This window comes from Genypterus blacodes, unplaced genomic scaffold (assembly GCF_046128005.1).
Source record: "Genypterus blacodes isolate CSIRO-AG114 ecotype Tasmania unplaced genomic scaffold, CSIRO-AGI_Gbla_v1 ptg000058l_1, whole genome shotgun sequence".
Lineage (NCBI taxonomy): Eukaryota > Metazoa > Chordata > Actinopteri > Ophidiiformes > Ophidiidae > Genypterus > Genypterus blacodes.
Genome location: NW_027466870.1, coordinates 3117604 through 3138380, shown reverse-complemented (window position 1 = coordinate 3138380; position 20777 = coordinate 3117604). Strand labels below are relative to the sequence as shown.

Sequence of the window (20777 nt, the reverse complement as noted above, 5' to 3'; positions counted from 1 at the left end):
TGGTATATCGCAGTCTAAAAATAAAACCAATCCTACTTGTATTAGATGTTAATTTATCTTGCAATTTCCAATCCGTCCCCAGTACATTTAGTGCCGCGGTAGGGACATTGTATTTTCAATAAACTCTGGTTAGAGGTGTCTTTTGTGATACCAGCAGGTAGGAGGTAATCAATTTGAAGTTCTGCCTGGTCTGCAGTGCACATATATATGGATGTATTTCTTTTTTAGGAGTTGCTGTGCACTGTGCTTTTCTATACTAATAGGTAGTAAACGTCCATATGTTGTCGAGTGTGCATTTGGTTCTATTGACCAGGGAATAAAATCACACCCAAGTGAGGTTTTATTGATAGAAATGTCCCATATTCTATGATTAAATGGGAAAATATTTTTATGGAACATTTCAAGGAGATGTGTAATTTATAAATCCTGTTTCTTTTCCTGTGTTTCCATGATGTTTTAAACCCACCATAAAAGTTTATCAGCTGTGCAGTATGTACAGCACCTCCACAGTAAAAGGTATTGAGTCACTAAAAACCAGGCAAAACAACAGTGTCATTGTAATTGGGTTTGCAACCATTTTAGAGACCATATAGAGACATTATCACAAGACAGAGGAGAGTGGGAAGGTTATGTTGTTAAAGAGTTAGACTTTGATTAAGGGCTGCAGGAAGCTTTTCATTTATTTTGCTTTAGCTGAATTAAAGATTTAGTTGGGAGTTAGGGGGGTTATTACTCAGAGGTTAGGTGAGGTTAAGGTCAAAGTTAGGTTAAGGTTAGGTTGAGGTTAGGGTAAGGTTAAGGTTAAGGTTAAGGTTAGGGTTAAAGGTTAATAAAGCAAGTTTATAGACCTTAAAAATAATTGGGTGAAAAAATAGGAGAGTAATTAGGAGGACAAGGGTGTGAACACAGAGGTACTTCAATTCAAAGGCATTGGTTCTACAAACAAAGGAGATGAAAATTAAATTAAAATGTAATGAAGTCTTGTGATTTGTAATAAAAATAAATGAACAGCACTATGAAGAGGTACATATTCCAAATGTAAGCAAAGATCTGAGCAGTTCACCCTGGGCTGGGTCAGCAGAGGCCAGCACAGTATGTGATTCAATCACAATGGCAAATCCACCTGTATTATGGAAGTCCAACCTCATGGCTGTAAGCTCCCCTTCTAAGCTGTGGTCAGCCAGGAGTTGATCAGCTTAGGGAAAAATTGACCTAAATATACCTCAACAGACCTTGCTTTATCAAGTGGAGCATTATTTATGACACGGAAGACCCCAGCTGTTTTGTTAAATAACCCTCTGAATATATTAAAAAAATATTACTGAATGCTGTAGTCTAGTCAGACGCAATCTGGCCAGAGATGTGGTCCATATGCGCCGGGGGAGGTGGGGCCGTGTGATTGGATGGGTGTCAGAATCTGACCACCCTTTAGAGGACATCTGGCTGACCTTGTCACCACCACAAACGCCCGTCTGGGGCAGTGGTATTGCAGCAAAGCGCAGGGAAAACCTGGTTGCCACATCTGGAGAGTACTTGGCAACTCTCCACAGAACAGCTTTACTGTCGACAAATGGGAGCGATTTCATACACGTTTCAAATGAAAAACATTTGAAACCAGGAATGTGGAAGTGTTTGTGTTTAAAGAAGCCAGCCAGAGTCTGATAATCAGGTCATGGTTTTAAACCATAACACCTTAAGACATTCATCGTTATGAATATGTACTTGTCCCCATTCAGTCCCTGTCTTTTTGGCCCCTGGTTAATCTGTTCTGGCTGACAAGGCCAGTGGGTGCCGGGAGTCTGCAGCCACAGGGACTTGGAGAGAAATGTCAGGCTCCCTCCACACCTCTAGAGGAGCTCCTCAGGGGCTCCTCTTGCAAATATCACAGCCCCGCCATCACAGCATGGTTTGGCACAAAAGAAAGCAGTCAGCCAGCTAATCAAATATCCCAGAAACAAAAGCTGGAGTGTTTGATTGTCTAGTCAATAAATATAAATATTGTGCCACAATGATGCCTTTTTATGAAGGGGTAATTGAAACATCACGTTCTCAACATTGATACCCCACCTCTCCTGCTACACTATCCCCTGACCCTGATTAATGCAGACATTGCTCAATTTTCCTGCAATACACACTAGAGGACAAATCAGTCCTGGAGTTGTCAAAAAGCAAACAACAGAAACCTGAAAAGGGGCCAAAATGTGAGAGGATCTATTCAAAAAGTGGAAATTCCATCTTTCTGTTTTCTGTGGCATTTTAGGAATAGCTTTTTTCCTTGCAAAGCAAAGACTGACTTAATAACCAGTCAAGGCAAACTTTGACATGCCACTTTATCAGTTAAACCCGTATGATTTATTGTTATCCAGTGTAACAGCCCTGCACTAAATCCTGACTTTGAGATGCTTTAATGTTCACTTCTTCATAGTGTTTTTATGTAAATGGTTTTCAAGGCAATATTCTGTGGTGTTGTTGTGTTGCACTGGCTTACACGGTAATGTGTATGCCTTAAACTACATACACAAGGAGGGTGGAAGTTGAGAAAAATCTCTAAGTATAAAGCAACATAACGCCAACCACAAAAACCGCCTCTGTAAAAACTGTTTCATCACAAACAGAACATTTAAGCTTCACAAAGATAGGGCTTATTGTAGGGACACGGTGCCAAACTTTAATTTGAAAACAGGTCTGTCTCAAAAAACTTTAAAACTGACTGACGAGAAAGGGAGCATGTTTTTTCCTCATCAGCATAAATTCTGACCGGTCGCCCAACAAGCCTTCCAGCAAAAAGGCCTCAGCATAAAAAAAGCAAACCTCCTTATGGTAAGATTACCTCTGGAGAGCCTTGGTCTTGGAATAAGAGGAAGTAATTTCCTCTCTGTCCACCTACATACACACAGATTTTGAACTGCATGTGGCTTACAGCAACTGGGTGTATTTGAATAAGCAGTTCAAGAAGTCAGCAGGATAAGGATAACTTCAGACTGGCCACACCCTCCAGGATCGGCAACAGAGCTTTAGCTTGAGATTTGAAAGTCAATGCTGCCCGATATGGAGGGAGAAAAATAAGAAAGGTCTCCTGAGAAAATATTTGGCTAAGAATTTATGGTCAACCAAGCCCAAGTGTGGGATTGGAACCATACAGAGATCGTGCAGTGACCCTCACCTGGAGAAAAACCCTCAAGGATCTTGCAACATCTATCAGCACTTTCCAATGGTATTTTTGGACAGTGGAGTTGTTATTGTGAGGGGTTCAGCTGTTTGCATTTCAGTCTAAATGTTGGTTATATATCTCACCAGATGTCTACAATTAGCCTATGACTGTGCAGGAATAATTGTCTTGAATCCAGTTATTTTCTCAAAGCCTGCTGTATTGCCACATACAAAAACAGAGAGAAAGTACTGGACATGACATTTCCAAGGTTCCTGTGCGCAAGGCATCAAAGTCCCTTCGTAGACTGGTAGAACTACGCCGTGGGACATAGTAGAAAAGTTGATCCGGGCTGTTCCCGAATCTAAACATGAAGCAAGATACCGCTTTAAAACACTACAGTTCAGTAGCAACTCCCCTGTATAAACACAGAGTTGTGTTGCTTAAAGGTGAGCCGTGTTGAGCCCAACATCCCCAGATGCTGCTGCGTGTCCTTGATGCGTCTTTGTGCTTAGTTCCATATGGAAGGAGTGACAAAAAATAAAGTTGGCATCAGTAAGAACATGGGCCAAAACAAAATTAAAGTTAAGGGGGAGCAACAGAAAGAAGGAAGGAAAGCGGGAAGAGGTGGTAAACGAGGACAAGGACGTGGGGGAGAGTGGGGGATGCATGCATTTTGTAAAGTAGTTTAAATATGCCATCTGCTTCAAGGAGAATGAGTGGGCTTGCTGGGCTTACTTAGACACTTACCAAATGTTTCTGAAACGACAAAGAAACAGGAAAGTAAACAGAAAAGGGGGAGAACAGAACAGTTCATTTACGGCTGTAGTTTAAAGTGAAAGAGAAAAAGAGTTTGCTACCTAAGAAAGAAAAAACGTTGGGTCTTTCCCCGCTTGCAGAAAATAGCAGTTTACATAAACATTACACACAGTAAATATATGTTCAACCCGTTTAACAGATAGTTATGGAACTTTTGTACAGTCATGAAGTTAGCAATGTTTAGTTTTTAAGTGTGTTTTCCTTATTCAAATTTAGAGATTTTTGTCTATTATAAAATATCAAAGAGTTAGATTTTTTTTAAATGTTTGATCAGCTTCTCTTGGTTAAAGCTTGTTTGATGGGTTACAGGAGGCTAAATGGAAGGTGTTGAAGACTCTGTGATGTGCAAGGATAGAGACACATCTGAGTTTCAGACACATACAGACAAGACCCACAAAGACAATAGAAGAAATTATGAAACAGAAAAAAAGACAGGTGATACAGACAGTACATCTCTGATCCACAGGGGTGCGAGCGCAAAATCCACGAGAAAACTGAGGATTTTACTTGTCAAAGGCTCATACAAACTGCCATGATGGGCTGACATGATATAATCTTTGGTTGTCCATCCAAACTAGTGGCCCGAGAGTGGAGAATTCCTCAGTGTCAGAAATTTACAGCTAAAAATGTCTACATAGGCTCCAACCTGCTCAGTGTGACAAGCAGGGAACTTATACAATGTGCACAGTTTGCAGGAGGTGTGACAAAATTCTAAAAGTGGAGCATACTCATTTGTTTAAGATAATTAATTCTAAATTCTAAATCTAACCATAGCTTTCATCAAGCTATAATTCCTCCACTTCTTCCAATTCATCAAGAGTAAAGTGGGCATAATGATCGTTTTCTGTAAGTATCCAATAACAAAATACTGCTCAGTATTCTGATAGTTTGTAGAAATTGGTTCTACAGTGAAGCTTAAGAGTTAATATAACATAAGTAAATGCTCTGTGAGAAGATGAGCATGGAGGTGGAAGCATTAACATAAGAGCTCTCTTCCTTAGAATCCCCAAGTGGAGCCGCCGTGTCCTGAAACTAAAGTCAAAAGCCTTGGCTGGAACTTTCTCCCTCCAAAGCAGCAAACCGGGAACATGATATCCCCCAGGCCCCCAGTCCACTATGAACCCAGAAACGGAGCACTTGGACATCATCCCACAGAGAGGTCTAACAGTTGATATTTTTCCATGAAACACAGTTTGAGATTTAAACGTTCACAACCCAAACATCTGCCTCAAAACAAGATTGCATCGCTGAATGGAAAATATTTCAAATTAAAAGCATCATAGTGTGGCTGTAGGCCTGCTGTATCTGGGAAAGCATAAATAATGAGATGACAAATTGATTTTGTTTGAGTGTACAGCTCATGAGGGCCCCAACTGGGGCAGGAACTCAATGGCGGCAGACTTTTTATTTAGCGCCGTCTGCCCTGATTTACGTTTTCAAGCAACAAATCAAAGTGGAGTCAATGGATTTTTCGAACGGTGACAAATCATCGACCTAAAATATCTACCCCTTATTGCCCAGAGCTACTCCAGGGTCTGCACTTAATTAGCTATATAATTAGACTTTGCTTTACTGGGCCTCTCAATGGGGTCTAATCAATGGGAACAAGACAACATGCCCCCCACCAACAGTGCCATACAGTGGGGGACCTTGCTCTCATTGTCTTATTATGACACACATTTGGGTTGTAGTCAATCATAGAAAGACAGTGACCTCCTTCACTACACTCTGCACTACAATTTGTCATTTCAAACACTTTCTCTTCCATGACAACAATCCCCCACCCCCCGACCCTTTAGTTTGGGCCAGTCTACCACCCTTGGCCAAGGAAAACGGTTTCATTATGAAACAATGACGAAATTCAAAACTCATAAAAAACAACCCTGCTAAAAAACTGCTGGAGAATTCAAACATGGATTCAGAAAAAGAAGCGACGTAGATTTTCCTTACCTGAACGCAGCTGTTTGATTCGCCCGTTACTTGCACTGGGGTCAATGGGTAGGAAGTCTTTGTACCAGGTGATTTCTGGGTCTGGGTTGCCGCTGGCTGCACACAGCATAGTGGCAGTTCGTGTCCGCTCCACCACTTTGAGTTGAGGGCCCATGTCTATGTTGGGGAAGCCCGACGGGAGCAGGTCCTCTGTGGAGACAATGCAAGAGAAGGTTTAACCACTGTCTGCCGTGAGGTTTCATCTAAATCACTGTGTGGGAGGTTTCAGTAGTTTGTAATGATCATAATAAAAGCACACAAAAGCTTTTAGTGGTACAGCACAGGACTGACTCAACCAATATTTAATCATGATTGTGTAACAAATGAGAAAAACACTATGACGTCACTATATTCTTCTTTTACAAGTATGTTGTTAGCGTCACTTACACTTACAAACTCCTGTCTGTCATAAGACTTTTTCACAAAGATACATTCCTTCAAAGTACACAAATTCAACAAAAACAAATTTTGACGATCAATATTTTCACAATCTGAGGAGATCTTCTAATCCCAATTCCTTTTTAATATGCTGATTTTGTTTTGGATAATGGGGTTTGGACCATTAAGGGCCATCATTAATGATACACAGAAGTGCCATCACACAAGTCAGACGCTTGTATCATTTTAACGAACCCCTGTGTGGTCCCCATGCGGCTAATAATCATGCATGACTAGGCTGTTTGCCATTGTTGAGAGGTGACGCTGTTGTGTGATCAGTGCTGTGTGTTTTCCATACACAGACTCTCTCGCTTTCATGAGGCAACGGGTCCCTCCGCCTTTAACCCAACTGGAGCCAGAGAAGTGACTCATTCCAGATTATGAGTGCATGGAGGAAGCACCCTGAGCAGTAATGTGCATCAGACGCCAAAGGGCATGTGGTCATTGCCTATAGTTCTGGTCAGTGTTACACAGTGTCACGCATCATGGCGGACCCAGTGAAAGCTAATTACAGTGAAATTGGGGCCATGAGGTACCGGCGTCTTAAAGCAGGTTCTCTTTTTTTTCTTCTGTTCTGTTATATTTAAAAAAATGTTTTGTGTATTGGTTTAAGAACAGAGGCCACACAGACTGGCAGGAAGTTGATATATACATATGTATATTTTGAGATGGACAAAAATGGAAAATAGAATACATAAAAAGCCGGCGAAAGGAAAGAAAAGACGTAAGGTCTAAAACGAGAGGCCAGCCAGGTTACCTCAAACTAAAGCTGACACTAGCACAGTACTATGAATATTTTAATGCTTGGCTCAAAGAAGTACAGACATTTACACTGTTTTAGACTCCACATTGTATCCTCTCCATTGATTATTAATGACTATCCCAGTTATAATCTCCTTACACAAAGTTCCCCTGAAGCATGGAAAAGCAGCAGCAGGCAGCACACTTCACTTTAAAGCTTCAGGACAAGACAGATCGGTACGTTCTCACAAACTCCTTTCCCTCCCTCCCCCCGTGTGTCATCAATGATCTATGTACAGTATAAGACGCATTTAAAAAGGCACTGTAGCCTGAATACAATATCGGTACTTTCTGCCAAAGGCCCGTCTGGCCTGTCTGAGACCTATCTGTGCTTCACATCACATTACCTTTGCCTCAGTGGTGTTGAGAACAAAAAAGACACTTCAGCCTCCATAGATCATATTAATAAAGCTGAAAACATATGCCAAATGACTTCATGGGAGTGTAATGAAAATGGGAAAGTGAGAGACAAAACCTGCCTGAAGGAGCACAGCGGGGTGACGAAATGAAAGCTAGCAAACTTGAAAAAAAATAAAAATATGTGAACAAACAAGAGGCAGCGACGGTGGAGTCCTGGAGAGATTGTGCTTATGTTACGGCTGATACAACACCGGAATAAATCGCAGGCATAGCAGTTACTTGCTTCCCTAGGTATAGAGACTGATACCATCTTTACCCCTGAAGCTTACAGGCTCTGTCGATAAAGGCAGCCATGCAAAAATAAATAGATCACTCATCGAGGGAGTTGTTGGTTCAGGGTTAGCCGGCCTCACTGTGAAGGGGAGAATGAAGCAACGACATGAGCTGATAGTGTTCCCCAAAACTCCCACAGGGCTAGTCTCCTGAAATGGCCCTGCGATTGCGTTTGTATGACGTTTCCCCGCGATGACAAATCTTCACAGCTCAAATAGGATCTGTGCCTGTGGACCATCAGTCAATAACACCGTGCCCGTTTAGTTTGCCTCTGTCTATTAGACTGATGCTCATCTCGCTATGGAGCTGTGAGACGAGCAGTAAGCACAGTTTCTCACACGCGTAAATAAACACATTTCAAGATCATACGATACCAAGAGGACCCTCAAGCGTTAGGTTACAAAAAGGCCCTGGCCACTGTATACGGATTGTGCCAGACAGAGAAGGAGAATTTTAATGTAACCTTCTTTTGCTGGGTCAAGTTACTTGACTACTTAAAATTGTCCCAAAACCTTAGTGATTAAATCCATCGATCGCTTATTGGCGCATGCAAATGTAATCGAATGGGATCTTTGTAGGTTAGCTTGGTAGCAAAGTCTTTGCACACAGCCACATGAGATGAATAACAAACACCAACAGTGGCGTTACCTCATTTAAACTGCAACGACAAACAGTATACGTAACGTCCACTCAATACAACAGCTAGCTTGGGCAGCGCGAGGTCAGCGCTAAGCCTCCACCAAGCTGCAGTTGACCTTCTTGTTTATTTGTTGATCTTTGTTCCCCCGCCGTCCTCGTTTGCCTTCTTTGTGTCAGCTTTAGCCTAGCGTGAGTGCCGTCATTACCCGTAATTGTTGTTAATTCTACGTAGCCATTTAATATCATCACGCCAGCGACAGGTGCAAAGCCTTTAATCAGCCTCCTGTGCCACACTCCACAGTTAATCTGTCGACTCACCCCTGCTGTTGTGTTCTGCCTTCTATCACGCTAAGTGTGGTCTAAAAGGTCTATCCTTTAGTCTCATTTAACTCTCCCAACTAATCCTATTTCCAATGACTGGCTGCTCCCAAACCTCATCTTTTAGACTAATCTACGCCTGGTAATCTCTTATCTCAAATTTGCACCCTGTAGAACCCTGACATCATGGAACAAATGAACCACTAACTCTGGCAGTGTTTGTCCTTTGCATTGTCCAAGATGTTACATATGGGTGTAATATCACTGTATTGTAAATGCTTCACATTCTGGCCCAGTTCTCGGTTGCTGGGCGATGGTGCGTTGTCAGTATCTCTGCTTTCATTTATCTGTTCTGAAAGCAAAATGAAAGAGGGAGGTAAATTCTGACTGGATGGGAGTGTGAATGTTCCGTGGGGTGCTCCACCATCCCCCGAACCTATTACTCATATTATTATTTTCACTTACTGAAATGATTTAATTTCATCAGCAGCATAATCAGGTTAACTGATTACCCAGAGCCACAGTGCAGCTTTAAGCGCGCCTGTGCTTTAATACCACCGAGGGCCTGCTGGGATAGAGACTCACACAAAGAGACGGAGTGAAGAAAGAGCCACTATAGAGAGGGGGATGATATAATGGGAATATAGTAGGAAAAGGTGAATAACGATGGCCCACGCACACATACACACATACCGTAAATGGTGTGTGCTCTGAATAAATGTTGTTTAACTAATAGGCAGGCTGAGTTCACGTCAAACAGACAGGCCGGAGAGGCGGTGAAAAAGAAGGTGTGTGTGAAGAGCGAGAGTGTGAGGTACAGCCGGGGTTACAAGTGAAGGCGGTGTCTGTTTTAGTGGAAGGAAGCGATCGATGGGGGGCCATTTTCGGCGCTGTGCTCTATGTGCGCGCGAATGGCCCGGGTGAGAGCGATGAGCAATGCTTGTTTGGAATGATAATCTACAGACTTGGCCTCTTTGGCCCCTGGTAGAGAATCACTGCTGTAGACTAACCTATTTGTAAAACTCTCTGGGTACTCAGTGGAAGTTTACCGGAACAGCTTCCTGGACCTCCCAGTCAGAAACACACCTTTTCATTACATTCACTGAATTGGATAACCAGAGGGAAAACCTCTTTTATTTGTATACAGAAATACACAAGAGGAGCCACATGACACAGAGCGATCCAGAGAAAGAGAAGGGAATCTAATCACATTGTCTTTGGCCCTGGCACCATTAGCCCTCTCAGGATGCCATCTCAGCTAAATAATGGTTATTATACAGCTGGCACTGACCCCTACCCTGTCCTCTGTCCCCAGAGAGACGTCTGACGCCCAATTGGTATTCTCTGCACCGAGCCTCTCTGGCCACCAAGGGCAACAATTACACCCAAATTTCCAAAATACATACTGAGAGAAACAGTTTGGAAGGGACGGGGGCAGGGAAAGGTAGGTACAAGAAAAGTTAAGGGACAGAAAGTGTGAAGAATTGAGGGAGATAATGTAGAGAGTGAAAGAATAGAACAGAAGGAGGGACAGATAACGAAAAATGAGAGGAAGAACTGCAAAGTTGTATTGGAAACTAGTTTGTGAGCAGACTGTAGTAGGATTTTTACTTTAATTTTACCAAAGTGAAAAGATTATTTTTCTTGTTGACAATGTGGAACAAATAAAAAGAATCAATGTAACTGTAGTTGTGTTTGTGTGTGTGTGTGTGTGTGTGTGTGTGTGTGTGTGTGTGTGTGTGTGTGTGTGTGTGTGTGTGTGTGTGTTTTGTAGTTAATTATGAATGTCCTATAAGCAAAATGTCACAGGATTGTTTCCACAACAGCTGGATCTTCTGGCCAAAGTGCCTCAGAACAAAAACACAAAGTCCTGCTGTTTGCTGCATTGTAATAAGATCGGCCACCAAATGACTAAAAAGTAACTGTGTGTGAGAGGAAATAACTGGAGTCTGGCGTACAAACACGAGCTCTGACTGTTGGTGGCCTGCAAACACTGTCCAGACGTCTGTCTACTCTGCACACAGCCCATATTAGTCCGCTTTCATAAAGCTATCATCACCAACGGGCTAAACAGCAGGTAGACAGTGTGTTTACCAGAGAAAGACAGCCATGGCAGCCAAAACAGGGATATATTGCAGAACCAATGGCATTATGCAGCAGCAGCTATAGCCTCATTTCTGTAACGTCTCAAACCCAAAGAAATCAATATAGTGTATGTCCTTCAGCAGGGTAACATATAGCATTATGGACATCATTTCAGTGTCCACTAAAAGCATGACGGCGACCTAAGTTTGGTCCAAATGACACCAGGGCGTCCTCCATTTTGTAATTTGAAGAAATGAGAGTTAACATTAACAACGTCTACAACAGTCCTACAACAGATTTCTTTGTGGTACACTGTCAGTTTGGGGGTGCAGAATCATCACAAGTCATCTGTTCTCAGATGTTTGTGCACATATGTGGATATACATGCTTTAACTACAGAATCAACACCCCATCATTATGGGGGAACATACAGTAAAAGAGCCCAAACCTCATATTGACATGGAGAACTGGAGATAAACAATTATTCAGCTGAAAAATTAGTCTTAAAATTCATCAGTGATGCAGCCTGTGTGACTACAGAAAATGCTCATTATCCTTGGTGCCGTGTTTTTCAAGTCGCTGCTGTTCTTCAGCAACACTGATCCTGTGACGAGTAAAAAAAAAGCATCTGTGACGCTCTGTGTGACATGATGAGACAACATGGAGCATTTCTGTGTTGAAGTCCTAAATATGAATGGATAATTGCAGTGGATTCCTTGTTTGAAAATGGCTTACATGTAAGCCTCTAAGACTGCCAAGCAACCGAGGGGCCAAATCATCAATGACAATGCTAATGACAGGTTTGTATGCACCTTTGTTGAGCGGACCAACAGTTACAACAACAGTTTGGCTGGAAGTAAGCAAGAGGCTACTCAGCTGACAGTCTGGTAATTGCCTCCTGCCACAGAAAGATGTGGCAGTTACGAGCCGACATGGAAAACAGGTCACAAGATGTGGGCCTTCACCAGGGGGAGAACGGCTGGAGGACTGAATAAACAAGTTGCTCAAAGAGACGACAAAAGTGAGAGGCTGTAAGTAGGAAAAGTGAGAGCCTTGATAAGAGGCAGGAAATGTTAACAGAGCGGGTGGACAAGAGATGCCACGGGGTGAGCGGAATGTGATGTGACTTTTCTTTCTGTCGATAAATTGGATCTGCTAAGAATGAAATATAGTTGGTTCATGCTGGATATTGCAGCAAATACGCTTCCACGGTAACAATCTAGCCATAACCAGAGCCCAGATATGTGCTCCTCGACTTAAAACTGACAGCCTGCTTGCGTAACTCGTCCATGCTGATGGTTCCTCCCCCTGAATCATGTGAGGTTTGACAGCTGGCTTTGAGTGAAGTTGATGATGGGTGAGACTGCTGAAGAAACAGATGCTCGCGTTTGTGAAGGCTACAGCTGAGGCAAAGCCCCGTGCAACTATGAATATTATAATGGCAATTAACTCCTTATTTCCTACAGCAATACACATTTTCAGATGGAATTGAATGAGAGGGACAACAGAGGGGTTTCTGAGTGACATCATATTGAGGTATGGGGCAAAAACCAGCCACAAGCTTATAGCGAGACCAGTAAAACAAAGAATTTGGGCCAATAAACTGCAGAAATCATAAAACTGATGACTGGAAACATCAACGTCCAATCTGACAAAGCTAGACAGGCTCTGCAGAGAAAAATGGGAGACGATCCTCAGCTTTGCATCCAACTTCTACCAGGAGCAGTGACGGATCGCTACTTAGGGGCCGGGCAGGATTTAAGTCTTATGGACTGTGCCAAAGCTGCAGGGCTCACAGCATGACCCCGGTGCTGTATGGCTTCAGTCACCTGGGCCGGCGGCTCATGTATATGCATGAGGCTGCTAGTCCAGGCCACGTCCCCTTGCTCTTCTTTATGCATGAGTTGGGCCACACCAAAGGTCCTCACTCACATCATTCTCACAACAATCTCCCACCTCTCATTACCTGCTTAAGGTGTATATTTTATTTCATTAACAAAATTAATAAAACCCTTTTTATTTCACTGCACAGTGATGACTTCCATTTTTTCCCCCTTCTCTTTCAGTTCAGGCCTCTGGCAAAGTCTGCACCCCAAAGACCATCCATTAATCGAAACATTCCAGCCGGTTATAAGCCAACCAGGCCTGCTGAGCTGGACCATATCCCCCCTTCAGCCGGCCTTTCTCTCTCCATTTTCTTTACTTTACATCTCCTCCTTTTTTCTCTTCCATTTCTCTCCTGCGGTGGCTGTGGCCAAATGTCTCGGGTGCGGAGGGTCACTCTACTTGAGCAGGAATTATATGAAATTGATGGTTCAGAGGACAGTTACCCCTGGTCAGAGGCAAGCGCATTTCATTTATCCTCCTCTGCCATCGCCAGCCAGCCATCACTCAGTTTGCATCCCTCTTCCATTCTCCAATCACACATGATTACAGCATTACAGGTCCCAGGGATCAAAGGATTCAGAGGCCATAAACTCTCATCCGGGTGAATTTCCTCCGGGGGGCAAACTTTTTTCACTGCCAGAGAGAAAGACTGTGCGAGAGAGAGCTGGTGACAGTCGGCCAGGCACACAGATGCCAATGTGAAGTATGAAGAGCGGCAGTGAGCGGAGAAGGTTAAAGGTGAGCGGAGAGATGAGATCAGAGAGGGAGAAGGAAGCAAGACGGCAAAAGGAATATTACAAAAAAGGGGAAAACTTCAGAATGCTTACAAACACTCACAGATAACGAGAGCTGTTCTGCTGATGGGTGCAGATCTCAACACGGCGGCGACGGCTGATATGGAATGAAATCTACCTACTGTGCTGCTATCATTCCCTTCCTTCTCCTCATCTCTCTCTCACTCTCTCCATTCTACTGGAAATATGACGCTTTCCCTCCATCTACCCTTTCCAGTCACCTTTTGCTGCTCTTATTAGATATATGTCGCATCTCACTAGGTGTTGGGACACCAGTGGGCGGTGTCAAAGGGTCAGGATGGAGGCTGGCAGACAGGAAGAGGAGGAACGGCAAGATCTTCTGCAGATACTGCCAAGGCTTATTCTTCAGTGTCTCGTTACATGGCATCCACTGCTGGTGCGTGAGTTCTCTCTCTCTCTCAAACACTTACATACACACACACACACACACACACAAAAAAGATAAACCACAAACGCACAAATTAGCACTCCACACTCTCTCTCTCTCTCTTTCTCCGACAACCAAATGTGACACACACTCCCACGCATACAACATGGCGACACATCACTCGTTCACATACCAACTGTCAATCATGCAAAGGCTGAAATGCGCACGCACGCACAGACACACACTGTCAGACATGCAATCACACATTCTCTGTCTCTTTCTCAAAGCATCATCCTCACACTGGCAGTAGCAAATTTTACTTTTGCTAATTTTTGGCTTTGGTGTGTAGCACATACTGTACATTTGTTTAACCAGTTTATAAATAAAAAGTATGCATTAAAACCAAATTGCAAATTTAATAGACTCATAGACTCATTTTCTTTCTCTTACACACACACACACGCACGCACACACACGCCTGTCTGCCCTGGACTCACTCTTCTTCCAAAACACGGAGCTTGAATAAAAAGAAACACAAGAACATAAGCATGCAACCTTTTTCACAGCACAAAGCACGGCAGAGAGAGAGAACAGACAAAAAGAAGACAAGAGAACAAAGAACAAAATCAAGGCCAAAAAAAAGTTATTGAAACATCCGGGACTACAGATATTGGTGTATTGTTCTAAAATATTTGCCTATAACAACCAAGCCAATCTAAATTTTACAGAACAATGACAGTAAATTAAAATCCATTAAAAGTTCTCTTTCTCTCTCTCTCTAGTGTGTGAGTGAGAACAACAACATGTGTGTGCCCACGTGCAATAACCTACGATGAAACTCCCCTGAGAGTGCACGGAAATAAGCGAGACGTCCTGAGAGAATGGCAGCCTGGAGAGCGCAGGCGGCTGTAGTAAGACCTGGCCCGGAGCACGGAACGGGTTTATTGTCTTTTTCCATCCCATTAGCTTTCTCTGCTCTCCTTCCTCCTCGCTCTCCCGCCTCGCCTTCTGATCGGCCTTACCTCTTCCTCCTCTCAGTTTAGGAATCACCCACCTCCCGTTCTAAGTTACCCATAACTCTCTTTGCGTGCACAGTATGTATCCACATCCAGAATCCTCCTTTCTGTGGCATTAAAGCATCTATTAGCTCAGGCATCCCCATCAAACCTTCACCTGGCGAGCAGTGAATTTATGAAGTTATTATAAACCTGTAGATGACATCACGTCTCATCAATCACACTTTCTTTATGACTAGTAAAGCCTCGGGGGGGGGAATCTGTTTGCAAGAGTAATCATAGTGCAAAGGACTGCAACAGAGCTGAAGACTGGCGTGCCAAGCAGGATGCCTCCCCATGATCTCCTCACAACAGCAGGAGCTGACAGGATCCCGGTGGCACTTTGCCGTGTTTCTGACGCTCTACCACACTGACGCGGGAACGAAAGAAGAAGCAAACAAACTGGGGAGGGAGGGGAAAAAGGAACACACCCGTCACGAAAACCCACAGCGAGCAGTAAGTTTGGTTAAATCTCCAGAGTGAGCTTCAATCCAAGGACTCTCAGAGGACTGGGGCCGGTTTTCGTTTGTTTTTGTTTTTTTGGTGGGTCTTAGGGGAGCCAGATGGCCCCCATCTTGGTATTCAGCAGAGGGAGTGGACCAACAGCCAAGGAGGTGTCACGATCGATGCTAAACGCCTCCCGCCACAACGATCAACACAACTTCTACACACTTGGACACACACTCACACCGGAGACGACAGAGGAGACAGCGCCGTGTTCTCATTGTCGTGATACAGTCGAGAGAGCTCAGATTGTTGAGTTATGTGCTCGCACATCATGTCGGCATTCCTGTCTGTGTGTGTGTGTGTGCGCGTGTGTGTTTGTTTGTGTAATGACACTGTTACATTGCTTTCCAACTACAAACACAAAGCCCACCTGCTGCCATGGTGGATCAGCTCACTGTAGGCCATAAAGCTGCTATGATTTATGTTTGCTGTTTGTGTGTACAAGTGTTCTGAGCATTGAACATGGATTTGTTTATATGTAAAAACATGAGCCAATGTACACAACAAATCAAATCACAATCACAATCAAGATTTGGCGATTTGGCCTTGTGCTATAAAAACAATCTCTAGTTTGATTAAATAAACAATATAATCTGTATGTTGTTCTCAAATGTCATCAAAGTAGTTGGCAGCACAGCTTTCATGGCTCATGACTCATCAGCTTTCTGTCTTGTTTATGTATAACACACACACATGTTTGCACAGATGCGCGAGCTCAACTGTAAATTTGTCCATATGTGTGTGTGTGTGTGTGTGAGGGTGGTGTGTGTTCATACGTGCGCGCAGCTGTACTTCCTCACAAACATGTGGCCAAGTCAACCATCGCTGTGACCCATTTCCTGCCTCTGCACATCCCCGTCCACAACCCCTCTGTTTACTGTGCATGTGTCCCCTGTGCCGTGTCCTATATCCCATAATCCTTTGCCCCTGTTCCAAGAAGCCGTGTTCGCCTATTGTCCTCCTCACCTGTTCCACATTGCCAATCGTTTGCGGCCCCCCCCCCCCTGTTGTCTCCTCTCATCTCAAGCCAACTTCCCTTCTCCTCTTTGCTTTCTGCCATTTTCCTCCGCTGGCTTGCTCCACTTCCATTTCTCCTCTCCTTCCCTCTCCTCCACATTCATCTCCTCCGCCGCCGCGCCCTCTCTTCCCGCACGCTCTGACTTAATACCCCCCTCCTCCCCCCGCCCACGCCCTCTCGATCCTGCCTTTCTCCTGAAATTGAACGTCTCCGTTCCCTCGTGTTCTCCGTCTTTCTCTGTGTGTCTTTTCTGTCTCTGTGGGGAGAATGAGAAGGAGCCCGACCTCATTAAAGATAAAATACAGAGGGGAAGATGCTACTGTCCTCCCGCGCCGCTCATCTCGCACCTCCCTCGTCTGTCACACTCTCACCCCTCCTTCAGACCCGAGTGTGAGCGGGAGAGCTGCTGTATTGCTCTTGGCGCTGGAAGGGGCCTCATCTGTTTTCTAGGGAAAAGCTCAAGCCGCCTTATATACAGATAAATGCACACAGATGCAAAGGAGCAACAAGGGTCTCAAAGGTTCAAACGTGTTGGAACTGCTCCCTTGTTTTTCTTCGGAATCCACCTTTAAATCCACCGTGGATCCGCGAGGAAGTTTCTCAACCGAATTCACACTCACCCTCCATAAATAATCTGGGCTCTCACTTTGAATAACAGATGTGCTCTTTTGCCGTTTTAATCATCGGGAAGAAGGAGCTCGTTTGCAAAAGGTGCTAGAGGCAAAACGCGGAGCTCGAGCTGAAGCGGCGGAGCGAGAGAACGTGAGACGCCCGGTCAGGAGTGTCTCGCCTCACCGTGCTTCAGAAACACACACACACACTCGACGGGTTGTGTGAGCAGAAGGTCACAGCTCAGCATTCAGTGTGTCCGTTAGTGGCAAAACGTCCTTGAGCTGCGATTTATCATTAATATCAAGACGAGGCAGCATCACTTTCTGACTGCATGTTAGATTCGCTCGTGCGGCTGAGCCATCCGACGTCTGCACTGGCATTGACCTGATGGAACGACGTCATGGAAGGATCCAGACTTATTCCAACACTTGCTTGTATTCGCATTTCAAACATTGTGAGGTTGATGAAAATTGGAGCGACTGACATCTACGCTGCTTACCTTCTGGAAAAAACATTCCTCCTCCTGAGGCGCCGTGCTGCCAAGTCTCTTGTACTAATGGTACTGGAGCTGGTTGGTGTCCCAGAATACGATCCACTGCAGTGTATTACTAACTGTTCTATCTGTCGGAGCTGCTTTCATTATCACTCTCCTTGTTTTGATTACACTTCTTTTTCCACCCACTTTGTACAAATACAAACCAAATGTAAGCACTTCAACAAAAACTACACTTGTCTATTTGGGGGAAGCTCCTATCTGATCAATCACCAATAGTTGGTCTCGCGAGCTCTGCCGCGCACTTCCTGAACCACCAAAGAGGGAGACGACTAAAGGACGGTTCCGCCGGTTCCTTTGCTGCTAAAGTTCCTGAAAGATTTCCTGGAAAGACTTCCGGTGGTGAGGAAAGCGCCAAATCACAAACCCATGGAGCTGGCCCGGGCCCACGCAATCTCATACATGCCTGTGGATCTGACAGCCAAAGAGGCCTGGCTAGCGAGCTGCCGATGAGTCAGCAAGCTCCGATTCAGTTAAGTCTGGGAAACATGGCAGATGGTAGCAGGAGAGGACAGACAGAGAGAGAGGGAGAGAGAGTAGGGGAGAGTAGAATTGGGACTGAGTGGGTATGTGAGTGACGGCGTGCTTGCTTACGCTGCAGCCTCCATGACCTCTAAACTAGAGCTAAACACAAGGTGTATCATCTTTTCTGCAACTAAACAAGCACCTTGGAACAGCCGCTCAATACGAGTTCAGAAAGTTCAGCGTTTATCCCGTCTCACAGATTCCTGCCACACATCTCACACTATTTTGTCATTTTCTACGTGTGTGAGTGTGTGTGTGTGTCTGTGTGTGTCTGTGTGCCTTTCCAGACACATCTGATGGCCACTCAGCATTGACTCTCTGTGGGTGACCAATCAATCTTCCTCATTCAGGGATGTGAAGTGTTTTCATAATTGGCAAATGCAGGTTCGGCTCTCGCATGAATAGACGGTTGATTACGGCCATCAAACTGATGAATCACTGATAAACAGCCTCCGCACTGTCCAAGTGCTACAAGAGACGCTGATCAGTGCCTATTTCAGGCTGTGATGGACAAAAAGGATGTCGGGTTCCGGACAGACGGATTAGGGAATAATCCTCCGTATGGATTTTCACAGAGGATCCAAAGCCGTGAACCTGAATGTTCTGCTAACAATCACTGACAAGTATAAAATAAGAGCAAGATGTCAGGAGAACTCAAGGATTTCCATTTTATACGTTTAATCATTTACTGCACCTCTCTGCTCGCCGCTTTATAATGCAAGACTCACCTCGGATGATGGACAGCTTGGCGTTCACTGTGATCTCGCCCGCGCTGTTCTCCGCCACACACTCGTAGATGTTCTCGTCACGCGGCGCTCGCAGGGGCTGGATCCTGAGGACGGCCCCGGCGCCCTCGTCAAACTCAATAGTCTGAGAAGTAAAAGGTAGAAAGAATACATTGTTGTTTAACCGTACCTTAACGGTAAGTATTCATTGTGAAATAAACATCAGAAAATCAGTATTTTCTAATATTGTGGCCTTCTCTGTAAAAAGCAGTTTGTTATACTAAGCGCTTCTTAGACAATAAATACAACCGTCTCAAATTGCAACTTGTGCTGAAAATACTGATAAAAATAAAGCAGCATTCATAAAGTAAACTTGATAAAAACGCTACAAAAAGTATCACATCATCTGTTTTTTTTCCAGGTGTTGATTGGCTCCCCGATTTAGCCGACGTGGAACATGCTGGTGTAACTACGGTCAGTCGGTTTGTGCGAGTTTAAAAAGCAAACTACGACGCTTCAGATGTCCTACGACGGGCACAGTCACACGTTTCAGGGCTGAACTGCTAATTAGGTTACAACACTGCAAGATGCGTCGCATTATGAATTTACATCAAAGCAAATGTCTAGAGAGTGGAGGAGCGCAGAGAGGATGATATCAAAACCCCTCCATCGGCCTAAACGGTGGGAAGGAAGCGTCCGCTCCATCCCGCCCTTGGCTTTGTTTCACGCTTAGTATGCAGCAGAAGCGGATGTACAAACACAACTTCTCTTCATTTTGTCCTCTGTTGAGACGCCTCTTCTCTCCTCTCTCCCTGTTGATGTCGCCTCCCCTCCCCCCCCCTCTCCCTCGTGGTCGACTTCACGCTGCAGAGTGTGTGCATGTGTGCGTGTGTGTGTGTAGTTGTTTCGGCACGCTGGCGTCGTCGTTAACGAAAAGCAACTTTTTAATTAAGAGACACTGAGCATCAATCAAGACTTTTAGAGATGCCATCTGGGGTGCCTGCCGAGCAGCGAACAACAAACATCATGAATAACACGCTGGCAGACACGTTCCTCAAAGAAAGGGGCTGTGTGCGGCGGGAACCCAGGCGCTGGATACAGAGATGTGACAACTGCAGAGTCAGTCATGTGCAAAGACGCCACAGTCGGAGGCTCTGTTTGTCGGGGAAGGGCTGAGGCGCTGTGCAGGGACTGTGGTTCATAGAGGAGGCGCAGGTCTACCAGAGGTTAGCGGGTTTGTGACAGGCGGGTGATTTACGCCCCGCCAATGTCTCGGCGTGGAAAAACAAAATGAAAATACCCAGTCAAGTGCAACGCCGAAAAGACTGCGGTTGCAATTGGAAAAAAAAAAACGTTTTGAAGTCAGTAAATGTGATGCAGAGTACATTATTCTCAGATTAAGTCATTCTAAATGGGTAGCGTGTCGCTCTTGACGCCTGTAGGGGTCGACGGTGAGCGAGCAGGCCTGTCGGGTGACTCACCTCGATGCGTTGTGAATTGACCTTCTTGCCTTTCTTGTTCCAGCTCACCCTCGGCTTGGGCTCACCCGTCGCTTGGCACACGAAGGACACCACGCCGCCCGAGACGCCGATCTGATCGACGGGGACTTTAGTGAAGCGTGGCGGCGCTGGGGGAGAGAGAAAGAGAGAGAGAGAGAGAGAGAGGGAGAGAGAGGTTATTACAAGCCATAAGACTAAGATTGCACCACTGAACTAACTCAATTCCTTTTGAGGCGGCACTATATAAGTATAATTAGACTTCACAAAGGACATCCTTCCAAATG

The 20777-nt window shown here is 44.7% G+C and overlaps 1 protein-coding gene across 3 annotated transcripts in view; it reads right to left on the bottom strand.

Annotated features, from left to right (window-relative positions):
* Nucleotides 1–20777, bottom strand: part of ptprsa (protein tyrosine phosphatase receptor type Sa) — a 190901-nt gene that overhangs the window by 75332 nt on the left and 94792 nt on the right. For all 3 annotated transcript variants that reach the window (XM_076153086.1, XM_076153085.1, XM_076153087.1), the window contains 3 exons: nt 20476–20621; nt 18998–19139; nt 5918–6106 (listed from right to left, as the gene is read on the bottom strand). In XM_076153086.1, coding sequence (XP_076009201.1) covers nt 5918–6106; nt 18998–19139; nt 20476–20621 — 477 coding nt within the window. The remainder of the gene's footprint in view (nt 1–5917; nt 6107–18997; nt 19140–20475; nt 20622–20777) is intronic.